The sequence below is a fragment of the Lynx canadensis genome, chromosome D2 (assembly GCF_007474595.2).
Source record: "Lynx canadensis isolate LIC74 chromosome D2, mLynCan4.pri.v2, whole genome shotgun sequence".
NCBI classification, from domain to species: domain Eukaryota; kingdom Metazoa; phylum Chordata; class Mammalia; order Carnivora; family Felidae; genus Lynx; species Lynx canadensis.
The window spans coordinates 42754071-42769686 of record NC_044313.2 but is presented as its reverse complement, the minus strand read 5'-3'; the positions used below and the strand labels follow the sequence as shown (position 1 = coordinate 42769686).

At 42.3% G+C, this 15616-nt stretch overlaps 1 protein-coding gene across 2 annotated transcripts in view; it reads right to left on the bottom strand.

Annotated features, from left to right (window-relative positions):
- Positions 1–13202, bottom strand: part of WAPL (WAPL cohesin release factor) — a 93938-nt gene extending 80736 nt beyond the window's left edge. For both annotated transcript variants that reach the window (XM_030334020.2, XM_030334021.2), the window contains exons 1-2: positions 12744–13202; positions 8994–9514 (exon numbers count right to left, since the gene is read on the bottom strand). In XM_030334020.2, coding sequence (XP_030189880.1) covers positions 8994–9492 — 499 coding nt within the window. In that variant the 5' untranslated portion in view covers positions 9493–9514; positions 12744–13202. The remainder of the gene's footprint in view (positions 1–8993; positions 9515–12743) is intronic.
- Positions 13203–15616: the final 2414 nt, after the last annotated feature.

The window sequence follows — 15616 nt, the reverse complement described above, 5'->3', positions numbered from 1 at the left end:
ACTCTAGCCCCCACATTTCCTTGCCCTTATCTTCCTTTCAGGGATAATCTCTTCTATCATTTCATGGGGGAAAATAATGTCTTCATCCATAAAACCACTCTATCTTCCATCCTTTCACTAAGCTCACATTCTCATCCATCTTTCCTCCTACCCAGGAAACATGGTTCCCTTCTTCCAAGACCAATCTCCCCACCTTGTGCTTTGAATCCTATGCTCTAAGGCTCTACTTTGCAATCAAACCTTCCAGAAACCCTCATCACCTCATAACTTTTCAGAACCTCTCTTCTCCCCTTCAAATATCTTTAATAAGTTGTGTACACTTGCTATTCCCATATCCTGTGTACTCACTACTCAGACTGTTCCAACCCAAGCTGCACACTCCAATGCCAATTCTGCAGTCCTCATTCTTGTTGATTTTGCAAGTAGCATTCCAATTCAGTTGATCCTTCATGAACACCTTTCTACTGGCTTCTATAAAATACCACTGGCTCAATTTTCCTACTGGTTCTCTAGCTGCCTCTATTCAATTTTCTAATCTAGTTTTTTTTTTCTTCTTCTCTCCATCAATTAAGTATAACAAGTTCTTCATAGTTCAGTGCTTTCTCCTCTTACATTCTCCTTAATGACTTCATCTAATCCTATAATTTCAAGTAACATTTACATGCTGAATCTCAAATTTATCATCTCCAACCAAGTCTTATCTACGTTCATACCGGCATACCCTATGCCTCACAAATGTCTCAAATCCAATGTGCCCAAACCTACACTGATGAACCTGCCCTCAAAACATCCCCTTATCTTGGGGCACCTGGGTGGCTCAGTCAGTTAAGGTCTGACTTCGGCTCCGGTCATGATCTCACAGTTGGTGAGTCTGAGCCCCGTGTCTGGAGCCTGGAACCTGCTTCAGATTCTGTTTCCCACCCCCCCCCTCTGCCCCTCCCCCATTCGCACTCTGTCTCTCTCTCTCTCTCTCTCTCTCAAAAATAATAAACATTAAAAAAGTCCCCTTATCTCAATACCACCATCTGCTCACATGTTCACATTAGATAACTGAGAGACATTCTTAATGTCTCCTTCTTCCTCACTGTCCATGCCACTAAGCTCTGCTACTTTCATGCTTGCTCAGTGTAGCAGTAGGTCCCAACTTAAGGGTCAGCTTTGGGGGACCTGGGGGGCTCAGTTGGTTAAGCATCTGACTCTTGATCTTGGCTCAGGTCAGGTCTCACGGTTAATAAGATCGAGCCCCATGTCAGGCTCTGTGCCGACAGCATAGAGCCTGCTTGAAATTCTCTTTCCCTCTCTCTGCTCCTCACCCACTCTCACTCTCTCTCAAAAAAAACGAGTAAACTTGAAAAAAAAAAGTTGAAACACTGTTACAAAATTTTCAAGAAGTCAGCTTTGCCCCATCCCTCACTCAGACCATACACTCTTAAAGGACCCCACATTTTTCTTTTCTTTTTTTTTAAAGTTTATTTATGTAATCTCTACACCCAATTTGGGGCTTAAACTCACAGCCCTGAGATCAAGAGTCCCATGCTCTTCCGACTGGACCAGCCAGGCACCCCAGATCCTATTATTTTTCTGTAATTTTCAGCACACCACTTCTCTATTCAATCTCTGTCTTGCCCACTAGAATGTGAATAAGGCAAAATCTTGTTCATTGACATACATGAGCATTCAGTATACACAGGACACTAAAATAATAGCTGAATGGCTGGAAGGAAAGCACCCCCCAGACTTTCCTATGAACAAATTCATCCTCCTCTACCATCAGCGCTCTGGAAAAGTTGAGGACTGTTTCCTGGAGTCAAAGATTGGGCAAGAAAAATGTGTGAATCACCTGGCTCTAAATTCTAAAAATATGGAATGCATATGGAAAATCTCTGAAAAGCATCAAGTGTTGTACAAATGTGTTGTCACTGTTTTAAAAGCAGTTATTACCAGCAGAAATCAGTAACTCCACTCCCAGAGGGCATGGACTATGCTTACAGTTTCTACATACTACCTCCTATGGCTGGTATTCAACCTGGATCCGAGAAGAAACTTGTCAGTGGTCACATGCACTTTTGTTATTGCTCAGACCTTGAAAATAATCCTCCTTTTGGGCGCCTGGGTGGCTCAGTTCATGATCAGGTCATGATCTCGTGGTTCATGAGTTCGAGCCCCACGTCAGGCTCCGTGCTGACAGCTCGGAGCCTCAAGTCTGCTTCCGATTCTGTGTCTCCCTCTCTCTCTCTGCCCCTCCCTTGCTCATACTTTGTCTCTCAAAAATAAGTAAATGTTAAAAAAAAAAAAAAAAATTTCCTAAAAAGAAAATAATCCTTTTACTAAGAAAATATTTTACAAGAAATTAAAGTTCTGGGGCACATGGCTGGCTCAGTCAGAAAAGCATGTGCCTCAATCTCAGGGTTGTGAGTTCAAGTCCTATGATGGGTGTAGAGATTACTAAAAAAAATAAACTTTAAAAGAAATTAAAATTCCACTCATAAACAAAATTTAAAATTACAGTGTCTTTCAGAATTTGCATACTAAATTTCCATTTGTATAATACATATCGCAAAAAATGAAAAAAGTAGAAAATACTTATTACTTGTAAAAATAAGATCAGTTTTATTTGCTAAGTATTATAATTACTTAGGTCACATTTCTTTTAAGTTTGTTTATTTATTTATTTAGAAACAGCAAAAGCAGGGGAGGGGCAGAGAGGGAGGGAGGGAGGGAGACCCTCAAGCAGAATCTGAGCTGTCAGCATACAGCCCCACACAGGGCTCAATCTCATAAACTATGAGATCATGACTTGAGCTGAAATCAAAAGTCAGACACTTAAAGGACTGAGCCACCCAGGCACCCCAGGCCACAATTTTTATTGAAAAGAAAATTATTCAGGGTCACCTGGTGGTTCAGTTGGCTGAACGACTGACTCTTGATTTCGGCTTAGGTCAAAAAGTGCTTGGGATTCTCTTTCCTCTCCCCTGCTTGCTCATAAGTGTGCTCTCCTCTCAAGATAAATAAATATTTTTTTAAAAAAGAAAATTATTTAAATAGAGGCAAGAGGGAATCTAGAATGTGTTCCTATCAATTATCTCCAATGCCAAGATAAAACTAAAACTGTACAGTGACACTGTTATTTTTTTTTAATATACGAAATTTATTGTCAAATTGGTTTCCATACAACACCCAGTGCTCATCCCAAAAGATGCCTTCTTCAATACCCATCACCTACCCTCCCCTTCCTCCCACCCCCTATCAGCCCTCAGTTTGTTCTCAGTTTTTAAGAGTCTCTTATGCTTTGGCTCTCTCCCACTATAACCTCTTTGTTTTTTGTTTTTTTTTTTCCCTTCCCTTCCCCCATGGGTTTCTGTTAAGTTTCTCAGGATCCACATAAGAGTGAAACCATATGGTATGTGTCTTTCTCTGTATGGCTTATTTCACTTAGCATCACACTCTCCAGTTCCATCCACGTTGCTACAAAAGGCCATATTTCATTCTTTCTCATTGCCATGTAGTATTCCATTGTGTATATAAACCACAATTTCTTTATCCATTCATCAGTTGATAGACATTTAGGCTCTTTCCACAATTTGGCTATTGCTGAGAGTGCTGCTATAAACATTGGGGTACAAGTGCCCCTATGCATCAGTACTCCTGTATCCCTTGGGTAAATTCCTAGCAGTGCTACTGCTGGGTCATAGGTTAGGTCTATTTTTAATTTTTTGAGGAACCTCCACACTGTTTTCCAGAGTGGCTGCACCAGTTTGCATTCCCACCAACAGGTGACACTGTTATTTTAAATGTAAGCCTCTAAATATGATAAAATTAAGTTCATTCACATCAGAATACAGAAGAGAACACTTTGTTTCTTGAATCTTCTACTAGTAATCTAAGTTATTCACTGAACTGTGATTTACCCTCTATAAAATGGAAACAAAGCCTGACTTACATAGTTCTGATTAAGAATCAATTGATATATAAGATATAAGAGCTCAACACAAAAGTAGGAACTACATAAATAATCGGTCTCATTACTTCCCTTAAAAGAATTTTAGGTCTGACATATACATTCTAAACAACAAATATGTCCAATACCTAAATGAGGGTTAGGAGCTCTTGGTGATGCTACACTTTCAGAATTCTTTACTAATTCTCATTAGTGGTACCTGAGTGGCTCAGTCGGTTCAGTGTCTGACTTTGGTTCAGGTCATGATCTCACAGTTAGTGAGTTTGAGCCCCGTGTCGGGCTTTGTGCTGACAGCTCAGAGTCTGCAGCCTGCTTCAGATTCTGTGTCTCCCTCTCTCGCTGCCCCTTCCCTGCTCGCTCACTCGATCTCTCTCTCAAAAATAAATAGACATTAAAAATTAAAAAAAAAAAAAAAAAACACCCTCATTAATCATCTGTACTTTATCCAATGTGCAGATGAAAATCTCATCTCACCTCACAAGTTCCTGGGCTACTTTAAGTTTTCAGGAATAGAACAATTTATTTCCCTTTCCTAAAATCATCTTCAGGGGTGGCTCAGTCAGTTAAGGGTCTGACTTAGGCTAGGCCATGATCTCACGATTTGTGAGTTCGAGCCTTGTGACAGGCTCTGACAGCTCAGAGCCTGGAGACTGCTTCGGATTCTGTCTCCCTCTCCCTGCCCCTCCCCCGCTCGTTCTCTCTCTCCCCTCCCTCTCTCAAAAATAAACATTCAAAAAATAATAATCATCTTCGGTTCCAAATCAAAGTTCTTAAATTGCTGACAATAATATCCTTAACACACAAACACTTAGTACAGCTTTAAGCAAATGGAAAAAATGCATTGGCTACAAAACCAGTCATGCAAATTAAGAGCCTATGCAGTAGTTATCTCAATATTTGGCAAGATGTGTAGACTGAATCCCAGCTGGCTGGCAAGGAAAGTGTGCCAAGTGGAAATATAAGTCTTTGCATACTTTATTCTAGAGTCCAGATTAAAAACCTGTAGCAGAAAGCACAAAGATGGAAAATGGAAGTAGCCTCATATAAAAGGCAAGAGAAACCTTTCATCCTTAATGCACACAGCCCTGGATACCACACTTTACAGAATATTCCAAGATCTCTTAAAAGGACAAAACTTTAGGTACTGCTAACAGTCATTTTTAAGTGGTAAAGCTGTTTGAGAACTCAACTTAAAAGCAATTACAACTAAAGTATTTGCACATAAAATAAGAAGTCCTGAATCTGCATTAAAATAATCCAGGGATTAGAGGATAGGAAGTGGAAAGAGTAGTGTGTAGAGTAGATAAAATAAGGTTTGCCATATATTGACAACTATTGAAGCTGATATAAGTTTTTTATTTTTTAAATCAAGAGTTAGGACATTAAAAAAATTTTTTTTATCTCTATTTTTGCGGGGGGGGGGGGGGGTGGGGAGAGACAGAGTGTCAGCAGGGAGGAACAGAGAGAGGGTGACACAGAATCCAAAGCAGGCTCCAGGCTCTAAGCTGTCAGCACAGAGCCTGATGCGGGGCTCGAACTCACGAACTGTGAGATCATGACCTGGGCCAAAGTCAGACGCTTAACCAACTGACTGAGCCACCCAGGCGCCCCAAGAGTTAGGACATTTTAGCAACTCAATCCTTCTCTGCAGTTCTCATTCACAGTTTATAATCTAGATCCTGGTTCTCATACCCATCAAAAATCTATCTGGAAAATGGCAACCATAATACATTTTATCATAACCTTATTCTGTGTTTCCTCTTCAAATGAGCCACAGTTTTTAAAAGTAATACCTGGTATAAAATATTTTACCTATAATTTTAAAAGTAGCTAAAAATTAACCACATATTCCCCTGTAGAGAAAGAGATGCACTTTAAAACTTGATGCCAGGAGAAATTTTTACAGTAAATTTGAGCTTGGATCAGCCCTTTTCACCGAAATAATATAATTTTACAGTGAAAATGATCTGAAGGAGCAGGCACTTCCCACAGGAAGGATACAATGGAACTTAGCTACTACACTATGAACAAACTACAATAAAATTTCTCAAAGGCTCTTTCTTGAATAAAGTGTGTAAAAACGACCTGCAAGGGTTTTCTGAGACATTACATGTACAAGCAGTTTCATCTTAAGTCCAAACCATTATCATTCTCGAAGAATCTTTAATCCAAAAAGACCCCCTTTATCAAAAATTTAAGTTTAGTAGGGTGCCTGGGTGGCTCAAGTCGCTTAAGTATCCTTTTGGCTCAGGTCACAATCTCACGGCTTGTGTGATGGAGGCCCGCGTTGGGCTCTGTGCTCGTTGGGCTCTGTGCTCACAGCATGGAATGTGCTTGGGATTCTCTCTCTCTCTGTCCTCCCCCACCAAATAAATAAACATTAAACACAATTTTTTTTTCACAAATTTAAGTTTGGGTTTCTAAACTTCAATTACAACCAGAAGGCTTCTTTCTGAATGAGAGTAACGGCAGTAACAATAAGACAGACAGTAATGCAAGAGTCTAGATATAGGGAAACGCCCAAATGTTAGAGGGGAGGGGGAATGAAAAGCAAGGTCATACCATGTAAAAATATTTCCAAAACTATAACCAACTTATAAAAACCTATAAACGGTTTTTAAGACCTCAGAACTACAACTACCATGAGAACTAAAAGCACTCCTTCAAAGTTCCCTTCTTATCCTACAGGGGGCTGCTAGGGTTGCTGCAGCTCTAGGCGGCCAAGGGAAAGGAGAAAAAAATGTTCATAGTGCTACCCCATTCCCTTTACACTAAGGATGACCTGTGAAGAAGGAAGAGGGATAAGATGTTCTTGAACACCTATCTGTATTTTAGTACCCGTTTTCTACTCATAAAACCATTACCATGCAGTTTGGATTCCTTAAGTCCACAGTATCAGCATTAGAACTACAATTTATCAAACTGGGAAGCTAATATCTCATTTCTACAGAAAACTGTTTCCAATTCCCACCAAACAACTTCAAATGGCAGTTTGGACATACACAGATGTATATGCAATATAAGCAACTTCTATCTATGTAGATTTAATTTCCAAGTTTCTATTGTCCCTCTACCTAAACACTTTGCCTGCTAGTGATGCCCAGTTCTCCAAAAGTTAGCACTTGGGGAAGCTGTGTCTGCCTTCTTGACCAGTTTCGCCACTTCCTCAGCCTCACGTTCCTTCCTCCAGCCTATCTGCCCCCACTGTGGATTAACTATCAGAGGACAAGACAGCAGTAAGAATACTGGATAACGCAAGTGGAACAGCACTCTCATAGCCTATCACAGTGGAGGTAATGTAGTATGTGCTCAATATGTTGAAAATCAATAAATGAATATCATTCCAAATCTGCCACTGGCCAACCTTGGACAGTCACTTGACCTCTTTGAGCCTCATCTGTACAGTAAGAACTGAGTTAGTTTATTTTGGTTCAACAGTCCTGTGACTTGTAATACATGCTTAGAAGCTGAACTGGGAAAGTTTTTAAGCTGTTTTTTATTTTTTTTAATGTTTATTTATTTTTGACAGAGAGAGTGAGTGCAAGCAAGGGAGGGGCAGAGACAGAGGGAGACACAGAATCTGAATCAGGCCACAGGATCCAAGCTGTCAGCACAGAGCCTGATGTGGGGCTTGAACTCACAAACTGAGAGATCATGACCTGAGCTGAAGTCAGACGCTTAACCGACTGAGCCACCCAGGAGCCCCTAAGCTGTTTTTTTTTTTTTTTAGTGAAAGATTAACCTAACCTTAAGTTTTGAACAATGTGTCAAGAGAAATGTGGGCAAAGCATAAGGACAGCCAAATCAGAATTAACCAAGAGGATCAAGGGAATGACAATAACAGCTGGCTCATCCTCTCATCCAAGGGTGAGAAAGAGTGAAAAATGTCCAGCACTTTTAGTAAAACTATGCAAGGCAAAGTCTTTTATTATATTGTTTGAGGCACTTATATTAAGCCTCGAGGACAAACTCCTCTTGAGAATTCAGTACTAGGAAAGTTTTGTCTTTACTTCCTTTCAAAATATGAGATCTATATAACCTTTCGTATCACCAAACTTTGCCAAGAAGTCGGAAACTAAGGTCTGTTTTTAACTACAGTGCCATCCTTGTCCTATTGCTAATAAAGCAAGCACACTGTCTCTCCTGCTACCTCCAAGCTTAGTTCTTTAGTGTTTCAGTTAATTGCACTTTTACCATTTACCCGAAGTCTCAAATCCTTTACAAAGGGAGTAGAGGTAAAACGGATAAAATATGTTATTTTTCAAATGAACCCTAGATGCCAGATTTACAAATTAACACTTTAAAAATACAACTGGTTTTGTGGATTAAAATCTATTAATACAAGTTGCTACTGGCACCAGACTCCACAAATCTCAAATTGCAATGAAGTTCAATTCCTCAATGTTTCCACAATACCTCCTTAATCTTTCTAAACTAGTTTTAAAAAAAAAGTCTAACACTCCTAAACCTAATCCTCATTGTAAATGCTCATCTCATTTTCATTATCAGTAACAATACAAATCTTCCCCACTAATGTAAGATACTGTGTCATCCTAACACAACAAAAAGACATGTTTCTTACTAGAAATGGAGTTGGGGAGGAAGGAAAAACTGTTCCCAAAATGCACCACAAGTAACAGTCTGGAAACATTAATATCCAAGCTGCTTAAGTAAAATTTCAATCCCCAATTGGTTTCTTTAAAGTTTTTAAGTCTCTTCTACAAATTATCTAAAGGCCCCATTAATCACAAATGCAGGAAGAAAACCCAAGCAGCAGGATATTTTAGAATTTAAAGCATTTAATAACTAAATGGCATACACAAAGGTCTCCTGGCTCAGAATAAAGAAATTCAAGGGGTGCCTGGCTGACTCTGTCAGAAGAGCATCCAACTCTTGATCTCAGGGTCATGAGTTCAAGCCCCATGAGTCAAGTTGGGTTTAGAGATCACTTAACTAAAAACAAAAAAAAAAAAAAGAGAGAGAGAGAGAGAGAGAGAGAGAGAGAAAGAAAGAAAGGAAGGAATTAAAAACTTACCTGAAGTCATTAATTTAGCACAGCTACTTTTGCTTGCATCATCTTCTAAGATTCGGTTTGTGCTCTTTTCTTTCCCAACCAAAGTTTCTTCCAAATGTAAGCATTTATCAGACCCAACACTGTCTTCACCAACTGCATGACTAATTTTGCTATTAGCTTCAAGTACAGAAGTGACATCTTCCAGCTGAGCAGCTTCACTAGATTCTGAATGAGAGGAACCCTTACCCTGGGCTAAATTCTTTGAAGAAACTGGTAGAGACTCATCATCACTATCAAATCCAAAAGGATCTCCAGTATTTTCTTCTTCCACCTTAGGTTTCTTCGGAATTTCTTGGATATCTGGTTTGAAATTGGGCCTCTTCTGCCCTAATTTAGCCATAAATGTTGTCTCTCCCCATTTTGTGCTAAGGGTGGTCCGTTTGTTGGAAAAGACTTCATCAAATTTTGAACTGCCATTTCCTCCTTTCCTACTGTAGGTTTTCCCAAATCTGGATGTCATTTTGACACCTGTTTCATATTCTCTGTGGGGGGGGAGGAAAAAAAAGAAAAGAAAATATACAATCACCAAACACTTAACAAGCGTTAACACTGAATATAAAAATAACCCAGGGATTCTCCCCCATGGGGGCTTTTCAACAGTCAAGATACAAACTTTAAAAATGGCTGAATACATACAGGGAAGGTGTATAAAGAGAGGGGCTCATTTTTTTATTCTACATACTTCCGTATCTAATTTTTTTTTTATAATGAGTACAGTCATACACTTACAAAGTAAGCAAGCATAAGGATTAATCAACTTATCCACAAAACCAATTTACGAGTGGAATATCCATTTTTTTTTAAGTTTCAAATGAATCTATGTACTATTCTCATAAATATCACTTTTACCTTAAGAAAATAATCTGAATAGGGTCATTACTCCTATAAAATCTTATGCACAAAATGTTAATTTTTTTCAGTATCTCAGAATTATCAAATAATTGACTCAATTAGGTCTTGAAATGTCAAAGCATTTATTCATAGGAGGGGGAAAAAGTCGGGAAAATGGTGCTACTTTCTTATGTATTAGAACCTGCAGCCTTTAATACAATCTTAAAGATCCTGATCCTTGGTCTAATGTAGTTTAAACTGTGACTTTTTTTTTTTTTTTCAACATTTATTTTATTTTTGGGACAGAGAGAGACAGAGCATGAACGGGGGAGGGGCAGAGAGAGAGGGAGACACAGAATCGGAAACAGGCTCCAGGCTCCGAGCCATCAGCCCAGAGCCTGACGCGGGGCTCGAACTCACGGACCGCGAGATCGTGACCTGGCTGAAGTCGGACGCTTAACCGACTGCGCCACCCAGGCGCCCTAAACTGTGACTTGAAAAATATTCTCTAGTCGGTCATCTCCCTAATCACAAAAAAACGTATTCTATCTTCTTTGTCTTCATCTGCAGAGTTACGTTTTCTGAAGCTGGTGAATTCCAGCATATTACACCAGTCTGCTGATTATTAAATGAAGCAACAGAAACCTGTACATTTTCCTCTTTGCTTTATAAAGGATAAGTGGACTCATCTGTTGTATCTACATAATAATAACAAATACTATAACAAAAAAAATTCAAAATAGTAAATCAAAAGAATAAAACACTTTTTAAAGTAACAGTACTTCTTAAACACTATCAATTCTTATCATTTCCTACACTTTGACCTCCTAAAGTTTAAATATCAATTTATTAAATATACCCCAAAAAGATCACTGTCTAGATTTGGGGGAAAAAAGCTTCATAATTTGAAATTTAAAATATGACAAGTAGATGGGGCGCCTGGGTGGCGCAGTCGGTTAAGCGTCCGACTTCAGCCAGGTCACGATCTCGCGGTCCGTGAGTTCGAGCCCCGCGTCGGGCTCTGGGCTGACAGCTCAGAGCCTGGAGCCTGCTTAGATTCTGTGTCTCCCTCTCTCTCTGCCCCTCCCCCGTTCATGCTCTGTCTCTCTCTGTCCCAAAAATAAAATAAACATTAAAAAAAAAAAATTAAAAAAAAATATGACAAGTAGAATAATATTTGACTTCTACTCTTGAATACGTTTTGGTCTATACTTTAAACATATTTTTCCTTTACTAACTTAAACTCTTACAACTTATGTCACTATAAACTTAGTTTTATGTATATTCAATAATGATTTTCCTCTCTCGTGTTTGGCTAGAAACCAATTCTAATTTGACAAAGTAATAACTTAGTCATCATACAGATCTGCATTAAGAAAAAATAGTGTGAAGACCTTTTAAAATGTCACAAAACTTTTTCCTGAGATCTACTGTAGATTGACACTAAAGAATCTTTGGCTTTCCTGTTAGGTCCAGTCTAAACAAAACTAAGTATATTTAGCAGCTGCAAGAACAAAAGAAAAAAGTCATTTCATTCCTTCAAGAATTTAAAGCCCTCATCTACAGACCTACATTTACATGTACACCAACAAAGCTGGAACATTTTGTATACACTCACAAGGTAACCACCTAAAAATGCTGACTAAATGACACACCAAAAATTTAGACTTGAGCTCCTTTGGGCCCGCAGGAGAAAAACTGGTGGTCTTGCAGTAAAATGGTCTTGGAACCACAAAGCATTCACTGTTGCAAGTTGAAAGTCTGCAGATGAACACTTGATATGAAGGAGTTAACTATTTTAAGCGATAAGAAAATCATGCTTGTTTTTTAAGTGTCCATGTCTTTTACAAATATGTACTAAAATACTGATGAAATAATGTCAGCAATTCTCTAGCTTTAAAGGATGTGGAATGGAAAGTGTGTAGGTGAAAAACACTCGGTTAAGAATTAAGAACTGTTGTATCTGAGCGGCAAATACATGGGAATTCATTATGTAATATCCCCTACTTTTGATTTATTTTATAGTTTTCCATGTCTGTTTTGTAAAGTCACTAGACATACTATCGCGATAACATTATTAATGCCTAGAGTGTAAAGTACGTACAAATTAGTGAAAGAGTGCGGACACAGTTGACACACTTTAAATATATCTCAAGTACACAAGCTATCTTGCTCAGTCAGGCTTCAAACTCCAAAGACTTTACTAACTAAAAAGGAAAGAATGATTCACAACTAAGTCTCTACAGTCGTTGGGCCCTTGCCTCTCTGCCCAAAACCAGGTCGAATTTTCAGGAACGTGCGCTGGGATTAAAAAGTCCTCACACTTAACCCTCAACCAAGTGTAGCTCCTTTAGGACCCCCAGGGGCTTAGGGGCTTCCACCCAGGAGTGAAAGCCGGAAAGGATGAAACTAACCACCTAGAGATTCTCACCTGGGGGCGGTCGGTGCACCGCGGGGGGGGGGGGGGGGGAGCGGAAGACGCGGTCCCCTCCCGCTGGAAGCTCACGCAACTTTTCTCCTCCCCACCCCCACCGCCAGGAACGGGATGTAGCTTCCGACGCCCCGGAAGCCTCTGCCACTGAATCCCCAGGGCAGTGTAAGGCCTTAGTGGCGGCCAGGGGCGGAGGAAAGACGGCAAAGGATTCAGGGCTGAAACCAACGCACTTGACCGCGCTTGGGGAGGGAGGCAAATCAGTGGCCGCCCGAAAGGAACTCAGAAAAAGAAAAAATAAAAGAGGGAAAAGAGAGTTCTCCAGGTCGTTCCCCTGCCCAACTTCCTCAGAGGCTGTGTGGGTGAAATAGCGAGACTTCCAGACCCCTGCCTCCCCCACCCTCCCTGGCTCCCTCCGGGCCTAGGCAGCCGCCCGAGACCTCACTTACCCTCGGCGCCTGGCGGGTGCTTTGGCCTCGGGCCGCCTCCGCCTCTCCTGCTCCCAACGGCCCACGGACGGGCGCGGGAGCCCCGCGCGAGAGAACAGGGCCGGCTTGTGCGCGAAGAGAGGAAAGGGGCTCCGCCACCTTCAGAACCCGCGACTCCGCTCTGGGTAAATAGGAAACCCGGTGGAGGGAGGGGGGGGAGCGGCGGCACCGCAACTTCCCTCCCCGCCTTGAGCGCCGCCGGCCGGGCCCGGGCCTAGGCCTCCCTGGCCGCCGCCGCCAGAGCAGGTACCGGAGCCCGCTACGTGCCCCCGCTAGGCCGCCGCCGCCTCCTGCGCCGCCGCTTACGCCGGTGAATGGTCAGCGCTGGAGTTTGAACAGGGCCCTGAACCATCTCAACGCCATTTGCGCTCCCGGCCCCCACCTCCTTCCTCCAACAGCCGCTCGCTCCGTCACTCCGCTTCCCACAGGCCCCGCGCGGCCGTCCGACCCCGCAGCCAATCGCGCGGCCGCTTACTCAAACCGCCGCGCAGGCGCTGCTCCCCGCATGCTCCGGCGCCCGCCATTGGCCCGGCCGCAGCGCCCGACGGGAGTTGTAGTCCGGGTCCGCGAGGGCGCTATACTCGCGGCTAGGCGCGGGAGCCGGCGGCGGGAGGAGCGGTTGTGGCGGGCTTTGCCCGCCCGGGCTCGGGAGCCCGTTGCAGCTCCTGACCACGCCGGGAGACGCAGGTGCCGCCAGGGAGGGCCGGGGGCGCAGTGCAGGCAGCTGTGTCAATCGTTTCCCCTCCAGGGACTCGCCCGTGTCTAGGGACGGTGGGTTGTGCAGCTGCGCCAGGCCTGCTGGGCCCGCGGCCTGGGAGCGCGGAGGCGCGGAGTTCGTGGCTGGGAACCGCCCTCTACCCGGCCTGGCGAGTGCTGGCCCGACGCAGGTAACGACTGCGGGAACTGGGAAGCCCGGGGCACTGGGCACCTAACGCCGCGAGTGATGTCGGCTCCGGCGCTTGAATGCTCCCGCGACCCCTCCGCTCATACTTTCATAGTTCTCCGGTCTGCCCTGCACGCGTTAAGAGAGACCCCAAGAATACTGGATAGTATTGTCGTTAACTTTGTTGTGTGTAATAACGCTAACGTGGTTATGTAAGAATTTTTTTAAAAAGTCTGAAGTTTTGAAGGGTAAAAGGATTATGACTCTGGGATTTACTTGAAAATAACTCCTACAAATACCGACCGAGGGAGAATAAAGCCAGTGGGGTGTTTTTCCATTGTTGTGTGATGCAGACACAAGGGCTGATTATTCCAGTCTCACTAACGTTTCTGAAATTTTCCGTAAATGAAAAATTTCGAGAATTGAACCAGTGATTGCCTCTGGGGAGGACAGGGAGGTGGGAGATTGATGGGAGAAAAGAGTTAATTTTACACTACGCTCCTTTGTGGTCTTTGGGTTTTGGTTTTGTTTTTTTCGGGTCAATGTATTGATTATCAAAGTTGGAAATTTGGATGGGGGGGATTTTTTTTTTTTTTTTTTTTTAAGGCTGCCGTGGGAAAACAGCGTTCTAAAAAGTAGCACAATCGTTTCGTGCTGAGAGGTGCATGATTCATCTGGCTTGGACGGCCCAGCTGTTTGGTGGGTGGTTAATGGAGATACACCTGGGAAATTAGGAAACTAATTGCTTCTAGTGAAAAGCCCTCTCCTTCTTCCGCAAATGGATGATTTGCCTTGAATGCACCCAGAAGTTAACCGGGTTCCTCCAAGTATATTCAGGAAACTCTGAGTCAAGAAAAAATAGTTAAGATATCCTGCAGCCCTTCGCACTAGAAATTTAAGGTGGATTTTAGCATGGCTGAACTGTTTTACTTTTGCCCTACTGTTTACAAAATGTATATTCTGACATTTAAAGTTTCCCAAATATTGTAACAGTACTTCTTGATAAATCAACTTTTGATAGCTTATGTGACTGGAAGTTATAACAGCTCTGTGCATTCCACTGTGGGCAGTATGTGCATGGCTTGTATTTGGGTCAGTTTTGTCTTTTCATTTTTTTTATTTTTTTAAAGGATTTATTTTGAGAGAGCCAGCAAGCGTGAGTGGGGGAGGGGTAGAGGGACAGAGAGAGTATCCCAAGCAGGCTCTGACCTATCTGTTCAGAGCCTGACTAGGGGGTTGGAACTCACCAACCATGAGATGATGACCTGAGCGGAAACCAAGAGGTGGACACTTAACCGGCTGAGCCACCTAGGCATCTCAGTTTTGTCTTTTTTTTTTTTTTTTTTGCTTGTTTATTTTTGAGAGAAAGAGGGAGACAGAATCTGAAGCAGGCTCCAGTCTCTGAGCTGTCAGCACAGAAGCCCTATGTAGCGCTTGAACCCATGAACAGCAAAAGCCAAAGTCAGACGCTTAACCAACTGAGCCTCCCAGGCGCCCCCCCACTTTTGTCTTCTTAAAAAAATCAGCATAGGATCTTATTTTATCAGTTTCTTCAGAGATTGTAAGCAGAGGTGCAAGCTGCACTTACTATAATTATTTAGATGACAGAGTACTGGGTGCTAATTAAGGGGTCATTATCATCAGAGGCAAAGGCTAAGATCAAAAAGCCGAAAGTGGTGCAGAGATGAGACCATTGCAAGATCTTCTGTGGAAGAGTGCTGTGAACCCTCCTGGACCAAAGGATGCATTTTTTATGACCTAGCCTGGTTACTTGGCTGGGTCAGTGACTCCACATGAAGCTTAAATAGAAGAGTTAATTTTTTATAGAAAGAGATAATCCGTGGAGCCCATTTAGGGGCTTCTTGTGCAGTAGTTGTGTTATTGGAGCTTAGTAGAGTTAAATTCTTGCTGCTCAAAGAGTGATCCCTAGTCAGCAGCATGGCATACCCTG